Source organism: Dendropsophus ebraccatus, chromosome 3, assembly GCF_027789765.1.
Source record: "Dendropsophus ebraccatus isolate aDenEbr1 chromosome 3, aDenEbr1.pat, whole genome shotgun sequence".
Classification (NCBI taxonomy): Eukaryota; Metazoa; Chordata; class Amphibia; order Anura; family Hylidae; genus Dendropsophus; species Dendropsophus ebraccatus.
The window spans coordinates 131128636-131149676 of NC_091456.1; the positions used below are offsets into that span (position 1 = coordinate 131128636).

At 42.8% G+C, this 21041-nt stretch overlaps 1 protein-coding gene across 1 annotated transcript in view; it reads right to left on the bottom strand.

Moving 5' to 3' along the window:
- Nucleotides 1-21041, bottom strand: part of AP3S1 (adaptor related protein complex 3 subunit sigma 1) — a 70064-nt gene that overhangs the window by 18716 nt on the left and 30307 nt on the right. Inside the window, exons 4-5 of the mRNA XM_069964584.1 lie at nucleotides 15117-15188; nucleotides 11545-11652 (exon numbers count right to left, since the gene is read on the bottom strand). Coding sequence (XP_069820685.1) covers nucleotides 11545-11652; nucleotides 15117-15188 — 180 coding nt within the window. The remainder of the gene's footprint in view (nucleotides 1-11544; nucleotides 11653-15116; nucleotides 15189-21041) is intronic.

The window sequence follows — 21041 nt, forward strand, 5'->3', positions numbered from 1 at the left end:
GTTCCACCATCATACCACTACACCCCCATCATCCTCTTGTTCCATCATCATCATACCACTACACCCCCCATCATCCTCTTGTTCCATCATCATACCACTACACCCCCATTATCCTCTTGTTCCTTCATCATACCACTACACCCCTCATCATCCTCTTGTTCCATCATCATACCACTACACCCCTCATCATCCTCTTGTTCCATCATCATACCACTACACCCCTCATCATCCTCTTGTTCCATCATCATACCACTACACCCCCCATCATCCTCTTGTTCCATCATCATACCACTACACCCCCCATCATCCTCTTGTTCCATCATCATCATACCACTACACCCCTCATCATCCTCTTGTTCCATCATCATCATAACACTACATCACCATCATCCTCTTGTTCCATCATCATCATACCACTACACCCCTCATCATCCTCTTGTTCCATCATCATACCACTACACCCCTCATCATCCTCTTGTTCCATCATCATACCACTACACCCCTCATCATCCTCTTGTTCCATCATCATACCACTACACCCCCCATCATCCTCTTGTTCCATCATCATCATACCACTACACCCCTCATCATCCTCTTGTTCCATCATCATCATACCACATCACCATCATCCTCTTGTTCCATCATCATCATACCACTACACCCCTCATCATCCTCTTGTTCCATCATCATACCACTACACCCCCATCATCCTCTTGTTCCATCATACCACTACATCCCCATCATACTCTTGTTCCTTCATCATACCACTACACCCCCCATCATCCTTTTGTTCCATCATCATCATACCACTACATCCCTCATCATCCTCTTGTTCCACCATCATACCACTACACCCCCCATCATCCTCTTGTTCCATCATAACACTACACCCCCCATCATCCTCTTGTTCCACCATCATACCACTACACCCCCCATCATCCTCTTGTTCCATCATCATACCACTACACCCCCATCATCCTCTTGTTCCACCATCATACCACTACACCCCCATCATCCTCTTGTTCCATCATCATCATACCACTACACCCCCATCATCCTCTTGTTCCATCATCATACCACTACACCCCCATCATCCTCTTGTTCCTTCATCATACCACTACACCCCTCATCATCCTCTTGTTCCATCATACCACTACACCCCTCATCATCCTCTTGTTCCATCATCATACCACTACACCCCTCATCATCCTCTTGTTCCATCATCATACCACTACACCCCCCATCATCCTCTTGTTCCATCATCATACCACTACACCCCCCATCATCCTCTTGTTCCATCATCATCATACCACTACACCCCTCATCATCCTCTTGTTCCATCATCATCATAACACTACACCCCCCATCATCCTCTTGTTCCTTCATACCACTCCACCCCCATCATCCTCTTGTTCCATCATCATCATACCACTACACCCCTCATCATCCTCTTGTTCCTTCACCATCATCATACCACTACACCCCCCATCATCCTCTTGTTCCTTCATCAACATCATATCACTACATCCCCATCATCCTCTTGTTCCATCATCATCCCCCTACACCCCTCATCATCCTCTTGTTCCATCATCATACCACTACATCCCCATCATCCTCTTGTTCCATCATCATACCACTACATCCCCATCATCCTCTTGTTCCATCATCATACCACTACATCCCCATCATCCTCTTGCTCCTTCATCATACCACTACACCCCCCATCATCCTCTTGTTCCTTCATCATCATACCACTACACCCCTCATCATCCTCTTGTTCCTTCATCATACCACTACACCCCTCATCATCCTCTTGTTCCATCATCATCATACCACTACATCCCCATCATCCTCTTGTTCCATCATCATACCACTACATCCCCATCATCCTCTTGTTCCTTCATCATGCCACTACACCCCTCATCATCCTCTTGTTCCATCATCATCATACCACTACACCCCTCATCATCCTCTTGTTCCATCATCATCATACCACTACATCCCCATCATCCTCTTGTTCCATCATCATACCACTACACCCCCCCATCATCATCTTGTTCCATCATCATACCACTACATCCCCATCATCCTCTTGTTCCTTCATCATACCACTACACCCCCCATCATCCTCTTGTTCCTTCATAATCATATCACTACACCCCTCATCATCCTATTGTTCCATCATCATACCACTACACCCCTCATCATCCTCTTGTTCCATCATCATCATACCACTACATCCCCATCATCCTCTTGTTCCATCATCATCATCATCATACCACTACACCCCTCATCATCCTCTTGTTCCACCATCATACCACTACACCCCCACCATCATACCACTACACCCCCCATCACCCTCTTGTTCCATCATCATCATACCACTACACCCCCCATCATCCTCTTGTTCCATCATAATCATACCACTACACCCCTCATCATTCTCTTGTTCCATCATCATCATACCACTACACCCCCCATCATCCTCTTGTTCCATCATCATCATACCACTACACCCCCCATCATCCTCTTGTTCCATCATCATACCACTACACCCCTCATCATCCTCTTGTTCCTTCATCATCATACCACTACACCCCCACCATCATACCACTACACCCCCCATCATCCTCTTGTTCCATCATCATCATCATACCACTACACCCCCCATCATCCTCTTGTTCCATCATCATCATACCACTACACCCCTCATCATCCTCTTGTTCCACCATCATACCACTACACCCCCCATCATCCTCTTGTTCCATCATCATCATACCACTACACCCCCCATCATCCTCTTGTTCCATCATACCACTACACCCCCCATCATCCTCTTGTTCCATCATCATACCACTACACCCCCATCATCCTCTTGTTCCACCATCATACCACTACACCCCCATCATCCTCTTGTTCCATCATCATCATCATACCACTACACCCCTCATCATCCTCTTGTTCCATCATCATACCACTACACCCCCATCATCCTCTTGTTCCACCATCATCCCACTACACCCCCCATCATCCTCTTGTTCCATCATCATACCACTACACCCCCCATCATCCTCTTGTTCCATCATCATACCACTACACCCCCCATCATCCTCTTGTTCCATCATCGTCATACCACTACACCCCCCATCATCCTCTTGTTCCATCATCATCATACCACTACACCCCTCATCATCCTCTTGTTCCACCATCATACCACTACACCCCCCATCATCCTCTTGTTCCATCATCATACCACTACACCCCCATCATCCTCTTGTTCCACCATTATACCACTACACCCCCATCATCCTCTTGTTCCATCATCATCATACCACTACACCCCCCATCATCCTCTTGTTCCATCATCATACCACTACACCCCCATCATCCTCTTGTTCCTTCATCATACCACTACACCCCTCATCATCCTCTTGTTCCATCATCATACCACTACACCCCCCATCATCCTCTTTTTCCATCATCATACCACTACACCCCCACCATCATACCACTACACCCCCCATCATCCTCTTGTTCCATCATCATCATACCACTACACCCCCCATCATCCTCTTGTTCCATCATCATACCACTACACCCCTCATCATCCTCTTGTTCCACCATCATACCACTACACCCCCCATCATCCTCTTGTTCCATCATCATCATCATACCACTACACCCCCCATCATCCTCTTGTTCCATCATCATCATACCACTACACCCCCCATCATCCTCTTGTTCCATCATACCACTACACCCCCCATCATCCTCTTGTTCCATCATCATACCACTACACCCCCATCATCCTCTTGTTCCACCATCATACCACTACACCCCCATCATCCTCTTGTTCCATCATCATCATACCACTACACCCCTCATCATCCTCTTGTTCCACCATCATACCACTACACCCCCATCATCCTCTTGTTCCATCATCATCATACCACTACACCCCCCATCATCCTCTTGTTCCTTCATCATACCACTACACGACCCATCATCCTCTTGTTCCTTCATCATCATACCACTACACCCCCCATCATCCTCTTGTTCCATCATACCACTACACCCCCCATCATCCTCTTGTTCCATCATCATCATACCACTACACCCCTCATCATCCTCTTGTTCCACCATCATACCACTACACCCATCATCCTCTTGTTCCATCATCATACCACTACACCCCCATCATCCTCTTGTTCCACCATCATACCACTACACCCCCATCATCCTCTTGTTCCATCATCATCATACCACTACACCCCCCATCATCCTCTTGTTCCATCATCATACCACTACACCCCCATCATCCTCTTGTTCCTTCATCATACCACTACACCCCTCATCATCCTCTTGTTCCATCATCATACCACTACACCCCACATCATCCTCTTGTTCCATCATCATACCACTACACCCCCCCATCATCCTCTTGTTCCATCATCATCATACCACTACACCCCCATCATCCTCTTGTTCCATGATCATCATACCACTACACCCCCCCAGCGTCCTCTTGTTCCATGATCATCATACCACTACACCCCCCATCATCCTCTTGTTCCATCATCATACCACTACACCCCCATCATCCTCTTGTTCCTTCATCATACCACTACACCCTCATCATCCTCTTGTTCCATCATCATACCACTACACCCCTCATCATCCTCTTGTTCCATCATCATCATACCACTACACCCCCCATCATCCTCTTGTTCCATCATCATACCACTACACCCCCATCATCCTCTTGTTCCATCATCATCATACCACTACACCCCCCATCATCCTCTTGTTCCTTCGTCATACCACTACACGACCCATCATCCTCTTGTTCCTTCATCATCATACCACTACACCCCCCATCATCCTCTTGTTCCATCATACCACTACACCCCCCATCATCCTCTTATTCCTTCATCATACCTCTACACCCCCCATCATCCTCTTGTTCCATCATCATACCACTACACAACCCATCACCCTCTTGTTCCTTCATCATACCACTACACCCCCCATCATCCTCTTGTTCCTTCATCATACCACTACACGACCTATCATCCTCTTGTTCCATCATCATCACCATACCACTACACCCCCATCATGCCCTTTAAAACTAAAAAATCTTTACTCACCTGAATGGTTCCTCTAGTCTTCTTGTCATGCGCACTGGAGGGGCTTCCAGCGGAGGGGGCAGAGCTTCGCGGGACCTGTTTTTTTTTGCCCTCAAGATGCTCCCAGCCCCGCAAGTCAGCCGGGGGCCATCCCAGCCTGCCTCTTGTGATCGCAGGCAAAACATTGCTTGCGGTCACAAGAGGGAGTGGGATGGGAGCAGTATAGTGGCAAGGGGGGGCCCCGCGGGCCCCTCCTTGGTAGCAGCCCGGTCGCGTCGGCGACCGCTGCGACCGTGGTAGCTACGCCACTGGCCGCCCCCATGATAACAGATGGTGGCGCCGCCTGAGGCAGACGACTCGGGTCGCCTCATCATTGCGGCGCCACTGCGTAGGAGGCGCATGGCCTGTGACATCAGCAGCGCATGCACAGACCAGGAAGATGGCAAGATCATGCACGAGGTCCGGCAGTTTGGAATATTCATGAAGGAGGAGAAAGGAGTGGTGAGGCATGACTCTTGACTACAGTTAGAAAATCAATATTGTACAGCCCCCCTCCACATTCAGAAAAACCACAAGTAACCTGCTGCTAACTGATGTAATACCACCTACAGCGCACCGTCAGCGCCTCGGGTCGGGTCCAGGTGCTAACAAATTACCTTTAAAACTTTTCTGTGACCAAAAATCAGAGAACTTATCAGAGAATCAAAGAACTCATATAAATGTGGCCATATCTTCCGAGAATACTCAATTTTAAAAGTTCAGTGCACCACCTATCAGGATACTAATATAGTTTAAATTTAGCTTACACTGTTATATACATACTTTTTATCCAAATCTCTCTCCAATTTATATGGGTGTATAATCAAATTTAATGCTTCATTTTAAAAAGGGAACCTGTCATCACATTCGTGCTGTGGGAACAATGTGTTATAAGGATGGTCCCCAATGGTTTTTGCCCACCCCACCAGCCTTGAATAGTTCCCTCCCTGTTTGGATTTAGGGAGATACCTAACAATCAAGGCCATCAGGGCACACAGAAGTCACTGGAGACCGCCCTAATGACTTGTGTTCAGGCAGCATGAATGTGATGACAAGTTCCTTACAAGTTTATTTAACTGTAAATGAGTACATGTACCACATACAGATGATCATTTAATATAAAGCTTTCCATTGGGAGAACACAGATTAGCACAAATGGTTAATGAATGAGCTGGTGTTTAGACAGAACACAGCCTCAGTCCTGCAATAAAGAACATTACTGAAAGAAAACAAACAACCAAATGAGATACTTTGTAATAAATAAATGCACATAAATCCCACAACCAGGAGAACAAGGTTCCTCTTGGAGAAGACTCTGTTCTAGGATGGTCAATGAGGGTGTTAACAACAAGGGGAAAGTGGATCAATTGGTCATTGAGCAACCAACCAGATGGCCAATGTTGAAGGTATTGGGGGGGGGGGGGGGGGGACATAGCAGTAACTAGACTATGTTTCCCATAACAACTGCTTACTGCTTGCCCCAGATTTGATAATACGGCCATAACATACATTGTTCTATAGTCTTAACACTGCCTGTTTCATTACTCTGCTGACAGTGTTTAAAAGGGTACCAATCATAAGGACTTAGGGTTCCGAGTTACAATATTGATGTTATAAAGAATGTTGCAGCGTTTCCTACCATATAAATCCTGAAAGTGTAGTTTTATTCCTTCCTGTGCTGTATTCACGGCTGCCAAGCTGTAATTACTCCCCTCCGTGCTGTAACCCCACCTCTGAGCGTGATTCACAGATCAGGAGCCTGCTACATTATTCAGAGGTGGGATTACAGTGCGGAGGGAAGTGACTACAGCCCAGGAACCATAACTAGATGTGGGAGTAGTTAGCACTGGTTTGAAGCCATGACTCCAGTGTGGAAGGAGCGGCAAGACTCTTTCTAAACAGGCTGAATGATCTGTTCTGTCTGAAGTACCATTAAAGTGATTTGGAAAAAGTCATTTGAAAAAAAACAAAAACGTTTGAAATGTCCTAGAGGCACAAACAGGAAAGTGCAACAGCAACCTGCAAAGAAACTAAAATGATAAAACATGTTCTAAAGATCTTTAGAACAGGTTTATTGCATATACACTGGGGGGGGGGGGGGGGGGCAGTATGTGCAGTAAGCCCTGGCAATTGCAGGGTCCTGTTGCACTTTTCTGTTTTTGTCTGTATTTTAGCCACTGCGCGTACAAATTGCATAGTGTGACTCAGTGGAGTGCTGGCCAATTACTGCATTTTGAGTTACATGTCCTATTGGCATACCAAAAGTTTTTGATTGGTCAAGGTCTGGGTGTTTAGACTTCCACTGATCCTTATAAAAAGCCAGTTTGAAGTGCTCGCTGTGATTTCAGTGTTGCTGCAGATGGTCTCCAAGGATTTACAATGAAGACTGCCTCTTGAATGTCAGCTGGGCAGGTATGCCCTTAGTAGAACCTCTCCCAACTCCAACGGTCAGGTTTGGACACCTAGACCCCAAATGTTCAAGCTTTTTCTCCTCTTTTTTTCTTCAAGTGACAGTGCCCATTTAAAGGGGTGTTTAGTTTGTATTTTAAATAAAAACAAAGTTTGCTTCTTGTGTAAAACAAAATAAATTATACTTACTTTGTCTAGTCCAGTGCCACTGCCACTGCTTTGGTCTCTCTGGTTACTCACCCCAATGACATATTCTACCTGCTGGGCTGATGGCGGTCTGAAACCATTGCTGCCAGTCACTGATGTTGCAGTCAGTTTAAAACATTAGCAGCAGTGCAGGAAAAGATCACCACCAGGGAAGCTAAACAAAGGGACTAGAGCAGCAGCACTGGAGCAAGGCGAGTATGATCTATTGTGTTATTTTACACAACAAACACTTTGTAGTTTAAATACTTGTAAGTTAGTATTTTTAAATAAATCAGAATAACCTTTTAAACATGTTGCTTATTAGGAATGCATGTAAGCTCCCAAAAATTAGACAACGATGTTCGGTGCAGGATCTGTAAATATAAGTCAATGAGAGAATGAATATGTCACAAAAGGACTCATGAAAGCGCCAAGTTTTATTAAACCTTTTAGTCCATGACCATGTCTTTTCAATCACAAGGTTTACTTTTGACATTTGGGATTTCTAATGTCACACTGATTTCTATTTACAACCACCACAACACATACATTTACTGGTCTCTTTAGCCCTTTAATCTACCACTTTAGACTTCACACTATGTATTCTTGCTCTACAATTAAAGTAAAGTTTAAGCTTGCCACTTAAAGTGCAAGACATTCTCCTACATTTTAAGCCTTTCGAGAATTTAAAGCTCTCCCTTACTGCAATGAAAAACAACAAAGTCTACTTTTTGGACCAACAGACTCCAGGCACAACTTAAACCATGTTAATCCTAGTGTAATGCCTAATAGGTGGTGCTCTCGTGCCGTGCACTAAACATCACAGAATGTACAAGCTATGCCTAGCGTTCTTTTGTGACCTTTTGTTTGAAAAAACCTTCAGACTATGACAGGAACCTCTGATTCGTGGAGGTGTCAGTCGCAAAGGGGAACCGCTTCCAGGCAAGTGAACAGATTACAATTTCCCACATGATCAGACTTAACTTTAACAACGCTTATTAGGCGCTTAGGTTTCTTTGTATAGAGTCAGTAGCCTGTATGCCATTGGCCATAGGTTACGTCTCCCTGATATCCAGCATTGTCTTAATTGTTTTCACCATGTAGTCTTGTTATTTCACACAGTGGCCATGTCATTCATATGAATGCTTTCTGCTCTGACTCATATCTTATAATCATTCGATTATACAGTGACTCAGGTCCCCTAAGCTATGAGCACTGTGGTTAGCAGATCTGATATTGTAAATAACTACACTCATCTGCTAAATGAAAAGTGACAAACCAATTATAATAATGGAGAATAGCCATCACATTTATAGGCATATACGCTCATGGTGAAACTTAGAACAACTCAGAGTTACAGAAACCACTATACATATTTAGTGGTTATTATGCATTTGGGGATCGCTCGTAATTTTGTATGTGATGTTAGCAATTTCTTGCAGATATCCTATTTTGTAGTTGTAATTATGGTGTAAACAATTCATGTAATGTTTAAAGAGGAAATGCATGGAACAATGAGCAAAGTGAGGATTATTCTGAGTAAACAATTTCCATCCATATATCACTATCCCCGGTATACAGATCAGCACTTGGGGGCCTACTGACCCTTGCGCTCAGAAGTCACAAGACACCAAAGACTGCTCCCCGCTTCTTGTTTTGTACATGTTTAAGCTGACACACTCTGAATATCAGAAGAAACTGCTATAAATCAGCCTCTACGGACATCTAACATCTCAAAATGATCAACCAGTATGCTTATGTATTGCATAATGAAAAACTATATGCTTTCCCAAAATACATCGCAGTCACCCAATGGAGACCTTCATTAGCTCTGTCCTGGTAATGTGAAGATTGCAAAGTCATATGGCTCAGCACACCAGAGCGTTCTGATACCTGGATTGTATTGTACTGGGGATCATCTTGGATCATCTGGGGATCAGCTTAGAAAGTAAGCACTAAGGGTGGAGGCCAGTTGTGGCAGATATTTTTCTCTGTGAATTTCACAAAAAAGACTTTAGCCTATGCATTGTAAAGGATAAAATCCTCAGCAAAAATAAGTAATGGAAATGACATGGCCAGAGTCCCCCCCATAAGGATGGGGTTTAGAAAGCCCAAACACATTGTACTATAAAATGACATGGACTTTCAGTATGGAATCCCATGAGGGAACTCAGAATAAAGGTTCCTATTAAATGACTGCAAGTAGAGCCTTTGAAGATGGTGGGGAATTAATAGAGCAAAGAAGTGCAGGACAGGATAGAATATTTGGTTAGGGGGTGAAGGTGGGGGAGTAAGAAACCTCTTACTTCTCTTTATTAGTTTTCATACATTACCAGCACTGTCTGTAAAGTCCTGGAAGAACTGCTTACTCACCTTACTACTTGTCCACGGCTTAAAAGAGTATGTAAGATTCAAGTGACATATCAGGTCAAAGTCTCTCTAATGACATATCTCGTAGCTATATCTACCATGCTGTGAATATAACTAAGCTAGCTAAGCACACCATGGACAAAATACAAAATTTTAACCAATGTCTAAAAATATAAGCTACTTAAAGGAGAGCAAACATCTTACCATTATTTTTGTTCCTGTAACATGCAGTTTCCAAGTAATAAATATCAATGTTATCAAGCTATATGAAGTGAAGGTTACTGGGCTGTGTCTTACCAGAACAGAGATGATAAAGACTTACAAAAGATTATTTTATTTTTATGTTATCATACTGTACATATTGCGCATAGATCTAATCTTTATTTTATGCAATACTTTCTAAGACTAAGAAAAATTGCGGTTATGAATGTTGATTTACTCAATAGTAAAGGAACAGGAAAGGAAGTATGAGCTATGAGACGCACACTTGTAAGCGTTTGACACCCCATCTTGCTGGATTAAGTGGTTTCCCTAGACTTATAATGGAGATCTAGAGAGCTAGAATGAAGGGGCAGAAGCGCTCAGCCTCTTCATCTCGCTGTAACTGCAGTATAACTGGATTATAATGGAGCCTATGGAACTTCCATAGGCTGCCGTTATAGTTCCGTAGACTGCTAATACGAGCAGTCTATGGAATTCAACTCCGTATAGCAGAGATGAAGGGACAGAGTGTGCGCTGCTAATCGCTTCTGCCCCTTTATTCAAGTGATTCAGCACCCAGACCCCCACTAATACACACTTCTGACATGTCGCTTTGACATGTCATAAGTTTTTACAAATGATAGTTACACTTTAAGCCAGTCTAATGGTCGGTTGGTGCAACCATGTAATTCACTGACTGTAATGGGCACCATGAAATACTACAGAAGATGCACCAGTGATAGCAACTGCATAAGAAAAAACACATGACAACATATGAAACAACTTTATGTCACTTTAAGGAATACCTGCACACAGGATAGAAACAATGCAGGTTTTCCACCATAAAACTGCATGTTAAAAATCTGGATCGTTTTACAGTAGCAGCAAAGTGTTTGAGATGCTGTGGAACAGTTTTTAAATCCACACGTTAATTTACTTTGTGAAGATTTATAGAGGATTTTCATTTAAATATTATAGTGTAGCAGATAATGCTGTGAAAAAGCAGAGGATCCACAACAGAATCTGCAGTTGGGGGTTTTGAAACTATTTGTTTTGTTTTTGTTTAGTTTGTTTGTTTTTTTTACATTTTTTGCTGTGGATTTATTTGCAGAAAAGCTGAGGACTAATGTCCTGTGTGCAAGCACCCTAATAGTTAATAATGCCGGGGCTACTTATACAATACAGAATAACAATAATACAGATAAGGTCTTACCTCAGATTTTTCCAATTTTGTCTGAGCATCAATCTGAGTTACAATTTCATTCATGTTAGTTTCTAGGACCATACCTCCCATCACCATTTCTGCAAGTATGTTGTGGACCTGATAGAAAGACAGAAGACAGATATCCACTTACTGTATATTGTGCAGGAATACTATGTCTCCCCTGTAGATGCCTATATACATTGATAAGATATTTGTCAACATGGCCTAAACAAATCCCAAATAGAGGAAAGAAAATGTTGTTAGGCCTTACTTTATTGACTGTGAGCTATATGCATCCATTCATGTGAAACTAAATGTTTAAGTGGCTCCAGGAGTAAACAGCTGCACTAGCTGCATTACCATCTTTTATTCACCTAAAACTCCCAGTATACATGCTTGAAACTGGCAGCCATTTTTCTTTGCAATATGAAGAGTGGAATTACAAGAAATTAAGAATACAAAGTTGAGAATATTCTTAATGACATTTTTAGCAGATATACCTCTGTTTCAATTCCCTCTTCTTTTAGACAATTCCATACATTCTCCCCAGTATGTTCTGAATAGCATTCCCTGCTATAACACTATACAATACATCTGCTCTGGGTATTGGTCAGACTAATTCTTGTTGAAAGATGATACACAATGTAAGAAGATCTTCAGTTATCTTTGCTGACCCAGACCTGGAGACACCGCCGGAGGACCCTAGGGCAGCACTACACTATATAAAAAGTTTTACAACTCCGTATAACCGTTGTAAAGTTCATTACCTGGGGTCACAACCTGTGTCTCAGATTTAACCTTCTAGTCGAGCATGCTCAGTTGCAGCACTAGGAGTTATGGGAGGGGGTCATCTAAACTTCCGAAGAAACTTTTAAAAGTGTAATCCAGCAAAAAAAAAAAAAGTTTAAAAACATACCACAAAGTGCCAATGTATCTAATTTATTTCTATTAAAAAAAGCAATGAGCAAATCCCCATAGAAAACCTTGTCCTGCTCTCCAGACTAGAAAGAATATACCACTTCCTACAGGACATACAGAAGCTGATAAGTACTGAAAGACTCGAGATTTTTTTACTAGAAGTCAATTACAGATCTCTGGCACCAGTTGACATCAAAATGAAACAATTATATTATGTACATAAAGATTGCTACGTTGATGTGCATAATGCATGTTTCTACTAGTATTACAGAAGACATTTCCAATATAACTAACCTTGAAACAAGTCCTATATACTAATGGGTCTGACATTATTCTGGTCATCATAAAAAACAAGAGTAGAAATGTGAACAACCTGTAAGAGTGAAACGTGCTTGGTTTATAGTACGACCAAGCGATCTTCAATATGTTTGGTATGTTGCTAATGCATATTATATAGCAAACATGCTAACATCTTGCCAGTTAGTTTCCTGTCATACTGACAATAGGAAAGAGTGTTAACTAATGCATTGTAATATCACTTTAAAGTTAAGTTGTTTACTGTAGCAAAGATATAAATATTTCCTTTCCTGTGCCCAGAATTGTCACCGCGGTTCCTCCCAATAACCAGAACGTATGTAAAATGTTTGAGTTCATCGTAGAAAAACAAATTAAAGATTCAAGAGCAGAACAAAGAAAGAGAACAATATTATACTTCATTCCTGCACATCCAAGTTAAATAGAGCCATCTGGCATCTGTTCATTTAAATTCAACGACTGCTCCACCGACGACTGGTGGAAACTTTCACTATAAACAAGAATTTCACATCTGTTTCACAAGAGGCAGCAAGACAGATAGGAAAGTTAAGCGGAAATGAGGGAAAGTTTTGATCTGTGATTTAGTATTTTGAAGGAACGGCTAAGAAGTTATATTATGGAGGAAAACTGCGGCCCCAGTGTTATAAGATATTTGGATGCGATGCAGAAATTGGATGAAAGGCTATGATGTAGCTGCTGTACCTAGTAAATTTCTTTTAAGTTTTAAAATTTTATCAGCACCAAAGTGGGATACGTAAACGTAAGGGATTTCTTACACTCAGTAGGAGTTTCATGCAGAGTTTCAACCATAGAAGCCAAAGAAGACCTGAATTTTTTGTCAGCTTAGGTATAGATGCCATACTTTTATGCCAAGGGTAACCCCTTTAGATATGTCTGATTATGCCTTTATACATTGCTTAGAACAAGGAGATGACACAAAGAAGGATCTTGCCCATTAAAGTAATATTCTTAACTCCACAAGTTACCAACAACAAGAAGTTGATCACTGGTGTCCGACCCCCACTGATCCTAAGGTCGGCAATGTTCAGAAGTTCCACAGAAAATGAATGGAGATCTGGTCATGCAAGGGTGGTGCACTCTATTTAGTCATTGGACAATTTTCTTTGTTCTCTGGATCTGCAGGGGTCCCACCAAACAGCTTGTTATACCCTTGCCTTTGGATTGGGGGTTATTTTTGGAATTTGGAATACCCCCTTAAGGCTTGGTTCACACTAGCCTTGTATTTTTCCACTGTTCTGCTGTCACTAGAGCAGAACAATAGGAAAAAGATGGTACTGACGGATCTGTGACACACCAGACAAACAACTCCAAATGGACACCACTAACTTTAATGGGGTCCAGACAATTCTGCACTATTTTGTTCAGTGTATTTCATGGAACCTATGACACAGGCACACAATGCAGGTGTGATTCCAGCCTAATAACAATGGTTGTGCGGTTATTACCACTCTCTGGCATAATCAGAACATCTGTATACCAATCATATAAACATAGCGCTTTTTTATATGGTTAACTGACCAAGTAAAAGTATGGTCTGAATTATATCCTGATTACAGATACAATACATGAATGGGGAAAAATACTATTTCAAAATGCTCAAAAGCAGGAGAACATTCACTGATCAGAGCAGCAGTCAATAATAAAGTCAGTGAGATATTTAAAGTGTAACTATTAATTGGACAAACTTCTGACATGTCACACTGATATGTCAGATGGTTGTATTGGTGGGGGTCAGGGTGCATGTGCTGTGCCTCTACATTCCCACTTGGTTGGGGTCAGGGTGCATGTGCTGTGCCTCTACATTCCCACTTGGTTGGGGTCAGGGTGCATGTGCTGTGCCTCTACATTCCCACTTGGTGGGGGTTAGGGTGCATGTGCTGTGCCTCTACATTCCCACTTGGTGGGGGTTAGGGTGCATGTGCTGTGCCTCTACATTCCCACTTGGTGGGGATTAGGGTGCACGTGCTGTGCCTCTACATTCCTACTTTAGAGAGCTATAAATAGCGCTCTACAGAATTATAATGGCAATGTATTTGACTCCTGGCAATAGCAAATACTGGAAGTCCCATAGACAGTATATACTGCTTGCCACAGCTCACACTCTCATCAATACTCAGTACGAACTACCAGAAGTTTGTACAAATAATTGTTACACTTCAAATGAGGTAGCAATCTGCTGTAGTACGATACTCCTTAATGAAAAGGAATAATAATACATATTTTCCGAGTACAAGGCATTAATCTTTATACAGTATAATATCTTTTTCTTAAAACGACTATATTCCCTCTAATCACATTTCGTAATATATAGTATGAGCTAGAAATACCTTATCTACGTGGAAGATTAAATCCAATTCGCAGACATTTTCAAAGCACTTGTCCAGAGTTTCCACAAATACCTGTAAAATAAAGATGGACAAATCTGGTAAGATAATAATGGTCAGATCATGAACACAGAGCTGGCTGCAATTATATTTAGCAATGTTCTGCTATTTCCATCTTACCAGGAGATTTACCAAGCCTTGTACAATGAACAGTGGGGCACTTGCCTAGAGCAGTGCTTCTCATACTGTGATGCAGGCCCTGCTAGTGAGGCGCACCCTGGCTGTTGGTGAGGCATAGCTGAGGAGGCAGTTTTCACAGAAGTGACCATGATCTGCACAAGCTTTCCAATATTTGCAGCAATCTCCATTTTAGCAACATAATTAAGTTATTATGTGCTTGCTTTATTGGTATATAGACCTTAGAGACAGGAGAAAGGTGGCCCAAGGATTATGTTAAGGTCCTAAATGGACTGCCACCACAGACTGCTTTGGCCTGCTGGGTGAGGCTTCAGTAGAAAACATTTGAGAAGCACTGGCCTATAGCAACCAATAATATTGCTTTTTTCATTTTTCAAAAGGTTTCAAAAAAAAAAAAAAAAATCACCCCAACCAAAAAAGCTCAAAAATCCACAAATCAACACACTTAACTCCAAGTTATTCCTCACCAACAGAATAGGCAACAACAAGCTGATCAGTAGACCCCCACCGATCGAGAGTTCGGCAACGTTCATAAGCCCCATAGAGATTGAATGAAGCTAGTGTGGTGCGTTGACAATTTTGTTTGGTCTTGGGATCTGTGGTGGTGCCAACAAACAGCTTGTTATCCCCTTCCCTTTGAATTGAGGGTACTTTTTGGAATTGGGAATACCCCTTTAAGGAGAATGTGCCATTAGGTACATTCGCTTTAAGCACTGCACATGTACAGAACGGCGCCGATACAGGAATCCGGAGCTGCGGTCCTTTTTTTAAACTGTGGCCCGGTTCAAGTGTACAGTGCAGTTCTATTCACAGGCACGCCTCCAGTGCTTCACCTCCGGCCCAATGCCTGTGAATAGAATGGCGCCGTACACAGGAATCGGGGCACAGTTCAAAAAAACGACCGCAGCATCGGTTTCCTCAATCTGGTGCCGTTCTATACATGGTACATTCGCTTTAAAGCGACTCTATACCCACAATCTGACCCCCCCCCCCCCCCCCCCAAAACCACTTGTACCTTCGGATAGCTGCTTTTAATACAAGATCTGTCCTGGGGTCTGTTCGGCAGGTGATGCAGTTATTGTCCTAAAAAATACTTTTAAACTTGCAGCCCGTGCCAAAACGGGAGTATTTGTGCTTAACGATCCAGTCCATGTGCTGGGCTGACACAGGTGGGGAATAGGAGGCAATCTGCCTGGAGCATACCCAATGATGAGGAGAGAGGGGAGGAGGGACGGAGGGGTGGTGCAAGGTACAAGTGGTTTGGGGGGGTCAGATTGTGGGTACAGAGTCGCTTTAAGGCTCAGTTCACAATGGCATAGTAAGAAGAAGACAGTGGATGCCCAAATGACTTGATACCAAATGAACTACAATGTAACAAGATCAGTTCACAAGAACCTTATTGAAAGATTTTAGTTTTTAGTTTGGGTTTCAAATATTATTGTTTATCATTCAAACTAACTGTACATGCCCACAATCTTATTAAAATAATAGTGTTTGACTTTACTTCATGCTCAGCCTTCAATCGCTCTATAAAGACTGGGATCATTATTAAAGGGAACCTGTCATCCCTGTGCCAGGTTGAAGGCCGCCCGACCCCCCGCTAGAGCCCCAGATACTTAACCCATCTCGCCAAGTCCCGCTCCTGGAGCCGGTCCCGGGACAGACAAAAGAACAACAGGTTACAGCAGCACCAGAAAAAATGAAAAATAAATGGGTGCTAGTCTCACCGAACTGGACCCAGGTACATATGACAATCCAGAAGAAGCAATGTGGAGAAGAAGCAATGTGGTCCCGGGATGGAGATATCCTTGTCGGAAGCCTGGCGCGTGTGCTGCAGAGATTAGTCCTATGCCCATAGAGAATGAATAGAGCTGTCATTCTCAATGGGCGTCTGACTCATTTCTGCAGCGTTCGCGCCTGGCTTCCGACAAAGATATCTCAGTCTAGGGACCGGCTCCAGGAGCGGGACTTGGTGAGATGGGGTAAGTATCCGGGGCTCTAGCAGGGGGTTGGGCAGCCTCCACCCCGGCACGGGGGGGGGGGGTGACTGGTTCCCTTTAAAAACCTTAAACATACAGCCAACGTGGAAATAAAGTGATTAAAACATTTTCACTAATGAAACTAGGTAGATTGTAATATAAGCTTCTTCAAGCTTCTATTGTGCATGTTTAAAGTTCCTGATACACCAGTGCTTCTCAATTCCAGTCATCAGGCCTCACCAACAGGTCATGTTTTGAGGATATCCCATACCAAGATCACCTGATGCACTGAGTATAATTATATCACCTGTGAAATACTAAGGAAATCCTCAAAACATGACCTGTGGGTGAGGCCTGAGGACTGGAATTGAGAAGCACTGTGATACACCACTGACAAAGGATAGCATTGGCCTTTATCTTTATCTCTCTCCTCTTATTTCATTTTTTTTACTCTTTATTGTAAATGAAGTATTTACTGCATTTTTTTAGTAAACTTTTTGACTAGCATTCTAGTTATGACTGTAACTATCTGGGCAGTGTATTGCTGCTGATCTACCTTTCTACAACCACATACATCTTTCCGTGACATCAGCCATGCGGAGTAGAAAGATGGAGTATACAGCTGCTGAGCCAACCATCAGATCCCTGGAGGGTTCAGTGCATGTGTCCTGTTATTATATTTACATCTACATCAGGTGAAGAGAAGATCAATTACATCCATTTCCATACATAGTCAGAGAGTAGAAAAGTATACAAACTAACACGCAAACTACAGAGTCTGGAACCCACAGACATTACCAAGCTCTAGGTTACTCCTCGTGTACTTTGTTCTGTTGCTGCATTTTTAGCTTTGCCTTTAGCAACTGAAAACCATGCCCAGCTATACAGAGGTAAGGTTATATCAGGCCTTTTGGTGGTTTAACAGTATGCTTTAGGTTATCCACCACTGTGATACGCTGTGAAGCATTTATCTGAACACACTATATAGAAATGCCTATCAGTATTCACTTCATTAATGCAAGAGACTCTGTTTCACAGGCAGCCATAAAGTCCACAACATAACAATATCCCCACCATGCTTGACAGATGAGACAGTTCCCCTCGGACATCGGACATTTGGGAAGTGACATAAATATGATAACAGTACAGCTACTTTGTCCGCAGCCAAGAACAACTTATTGTGATATCATTCATAGGGGAATAGAACTAGAATTCAAATCCCTACTGCACAAACATCATGACAACTTACATATGATGTAATAGAGCAATAATTTAACAAGATAGATAAACAGACCATGTTTGACCTTTCTTGCTGTTTTCATATGTATAATAACTGTCCTGTCACTAAATTCTAAGAAGAATATTCTAACATTTATGGCAATGGTGCAACTCAAAAATATAAGTTGTATAGCAAATTATGCTTTTGATTAACTATATACCTTACACACAATTACATTAAAGGGATATTCCCATGTCAACTAATACACTAGTATGGCTCTCCTACACGCACTGGGACATGCATATCAATCAAGACAGGGAGAGGAGCTTCCTGTAGATTAGCACCGCCTCTTTGACACTTGAGCTCAGAGCATGACCTAAAGCTGACACTTTCACTTTATCACTCTGGATTATCATGATGTATTACTGAGCTGAGCTGTAGAACTGCACTTCCTAACTACTCTTGCCACACCCTCTTCACTGTATTAAGCCTTAATGGTACTCCAGCAAAAAAAAAAAAGAAAGCAAAAGAGCTTTGTAATTTACTTCTATTAAAACAAAAACCTCCAGTCTTCCATTATCAGCTTATCAGCTGCTGTGACATCCCGTGACATGTGTATGTAAGTTAACCCCCCCCGCCGGCCGGGGTATACATTACCTGCTCCGCTCTCCGGCTTGCTTCAGGGGTTATCGTCTGGATGTGCCGCTCAGCTAATCAGTGGCTGCGGCAGGGCAGCGCACTGATTGGCTGAGGGGGACGAGCAGACGCCAGGAACCCCGAAGCAAGCTGGATCGCGGAGCAGGTAATGTAATGTGTGTTAATCTGCTTGATTAACACACATTACAAAGTTATCTAACTTTGTAATGTATGTTAATAAGATGTCTGACTCCCCCCCACCCCTCCAGAAGTTATATAAAGTATACATACCAAAATACTGTCGACCCCGTCCTCTTCTCCAGGGCGCCATCTTGGGTCAATGTCCTCAGAGAAGGGGGTGGTCCTGGTGTCCTTCCTCTTCGCTGTCTTCCACAGCAGTGAATGGGAGAGAAAAGGCTGCCGGTGCACATGTGCACCAGCAGGCTTTTCATTGGCTGGAGCGCATCGCATGGCTTCCAGCTTGCTCAGCCGATTGGTTGAGCTTGCTTGAAGCCGTGTGATGCACTCTAACCAATGAAAAGGCTGCCGATGCGGATGTGCACCAGCAGCCTTTTCTCTTCCATTCACTGCACCCGGACCTAGAAGTGAGGACAGCAGACGGAGATGGCGGGGATGCGGCCGGCGGGAAATTCGAACGGCGATCGTCACCAGTGGGATGGTAAGTATATTTCCTATTTATATGTACGTCTATTTTTTTTATTTTTTTTTAGGGGGGGGGCTGCACTACCTCTTTAACTTACATGCACACAGCAGATGTCAATCCTGCTTTGAGTATGTATTCTCATTGGGATTGACGCGCACTGGATCCGCAGCGGATTTCGCTGCAAATTCGCTGCATGAAATCCGCTGCAAATCGGCTGTGTGTAAAGGCACCCTTAATTGCAGTAAATTACAAATCTCTGGCACAAGACAAGTGGAGGTCCATGAGAGGTGATGCGACACTGCAGGGGCATGGGGACAGGTAAGTTTAGCTTATTTATTATGTTTCCCCCTACCTGCACCAGGTTTTTAAATTTGGCCAGAGCTAAAGGAGTTAACATGGGTTGTTTCTTTGATTTTTAGCTGGATTACTTTAGATGGAAAAACTTACAATTCAGTACAGTTAACACAATAACTAGAGGAAAATGAATGACTCATCAAATCAGCTTGACACATTACTAAAATATCAATTAAATACAAAAATGCTAAATATTTCAGCTTGCTGTAATAGTAAAACTCCATCCAAACATAATTTAAAACAGATGTCAAAAAAAAAAAAAAAAAAAAAAGACAAAATACAACAAACAAGTTAGAGGTGAAGAATGAGGGCTTATGTGCTCTGTGAAGGTAATATAGTTGAGACAGTCCTCATACCAATGGATGAGAACCTTGTTTTTGCAACAAGATAGATAAGACAGTCACCCTGTAATGTGTGCCAGCTGTATAAGTTTGTGTCTGAAGAGAGATACCACAGGTGCTGCTTTTCAAGGGATTTTCCAGTCACACATGTGATCAATTTCTCTGTGACTGTGTGGGCTTGGGACACATGCATACTGCCGTTTTTTGAATGCATGTGAATCTGTAATACAATGTTTGTGCTCTGTATGCTTTAAATATTTATGTTACATGCAGGGTTGTGGAGTCAGTAAGCCGCAGTTCCGAATCCAACTAAGACTCCTGAATTTTATCAGGGCCGACTCAGACTCCTGCTCCTTCATAAATGGCCGGACATATACCAGGGGAGTTATTTATCACCAACTTCTGAGGGAATGAGGAAAGATATAAAGCAGCTTCTCCTGTGTGTGCAGTGGATGCAGCTAGTCTCCAGCCTACATGTCCTGAACTCAGAATTAGACTAGAAGGAGCAGGTGGTCTTTTAGTTTCTAACTAAATATT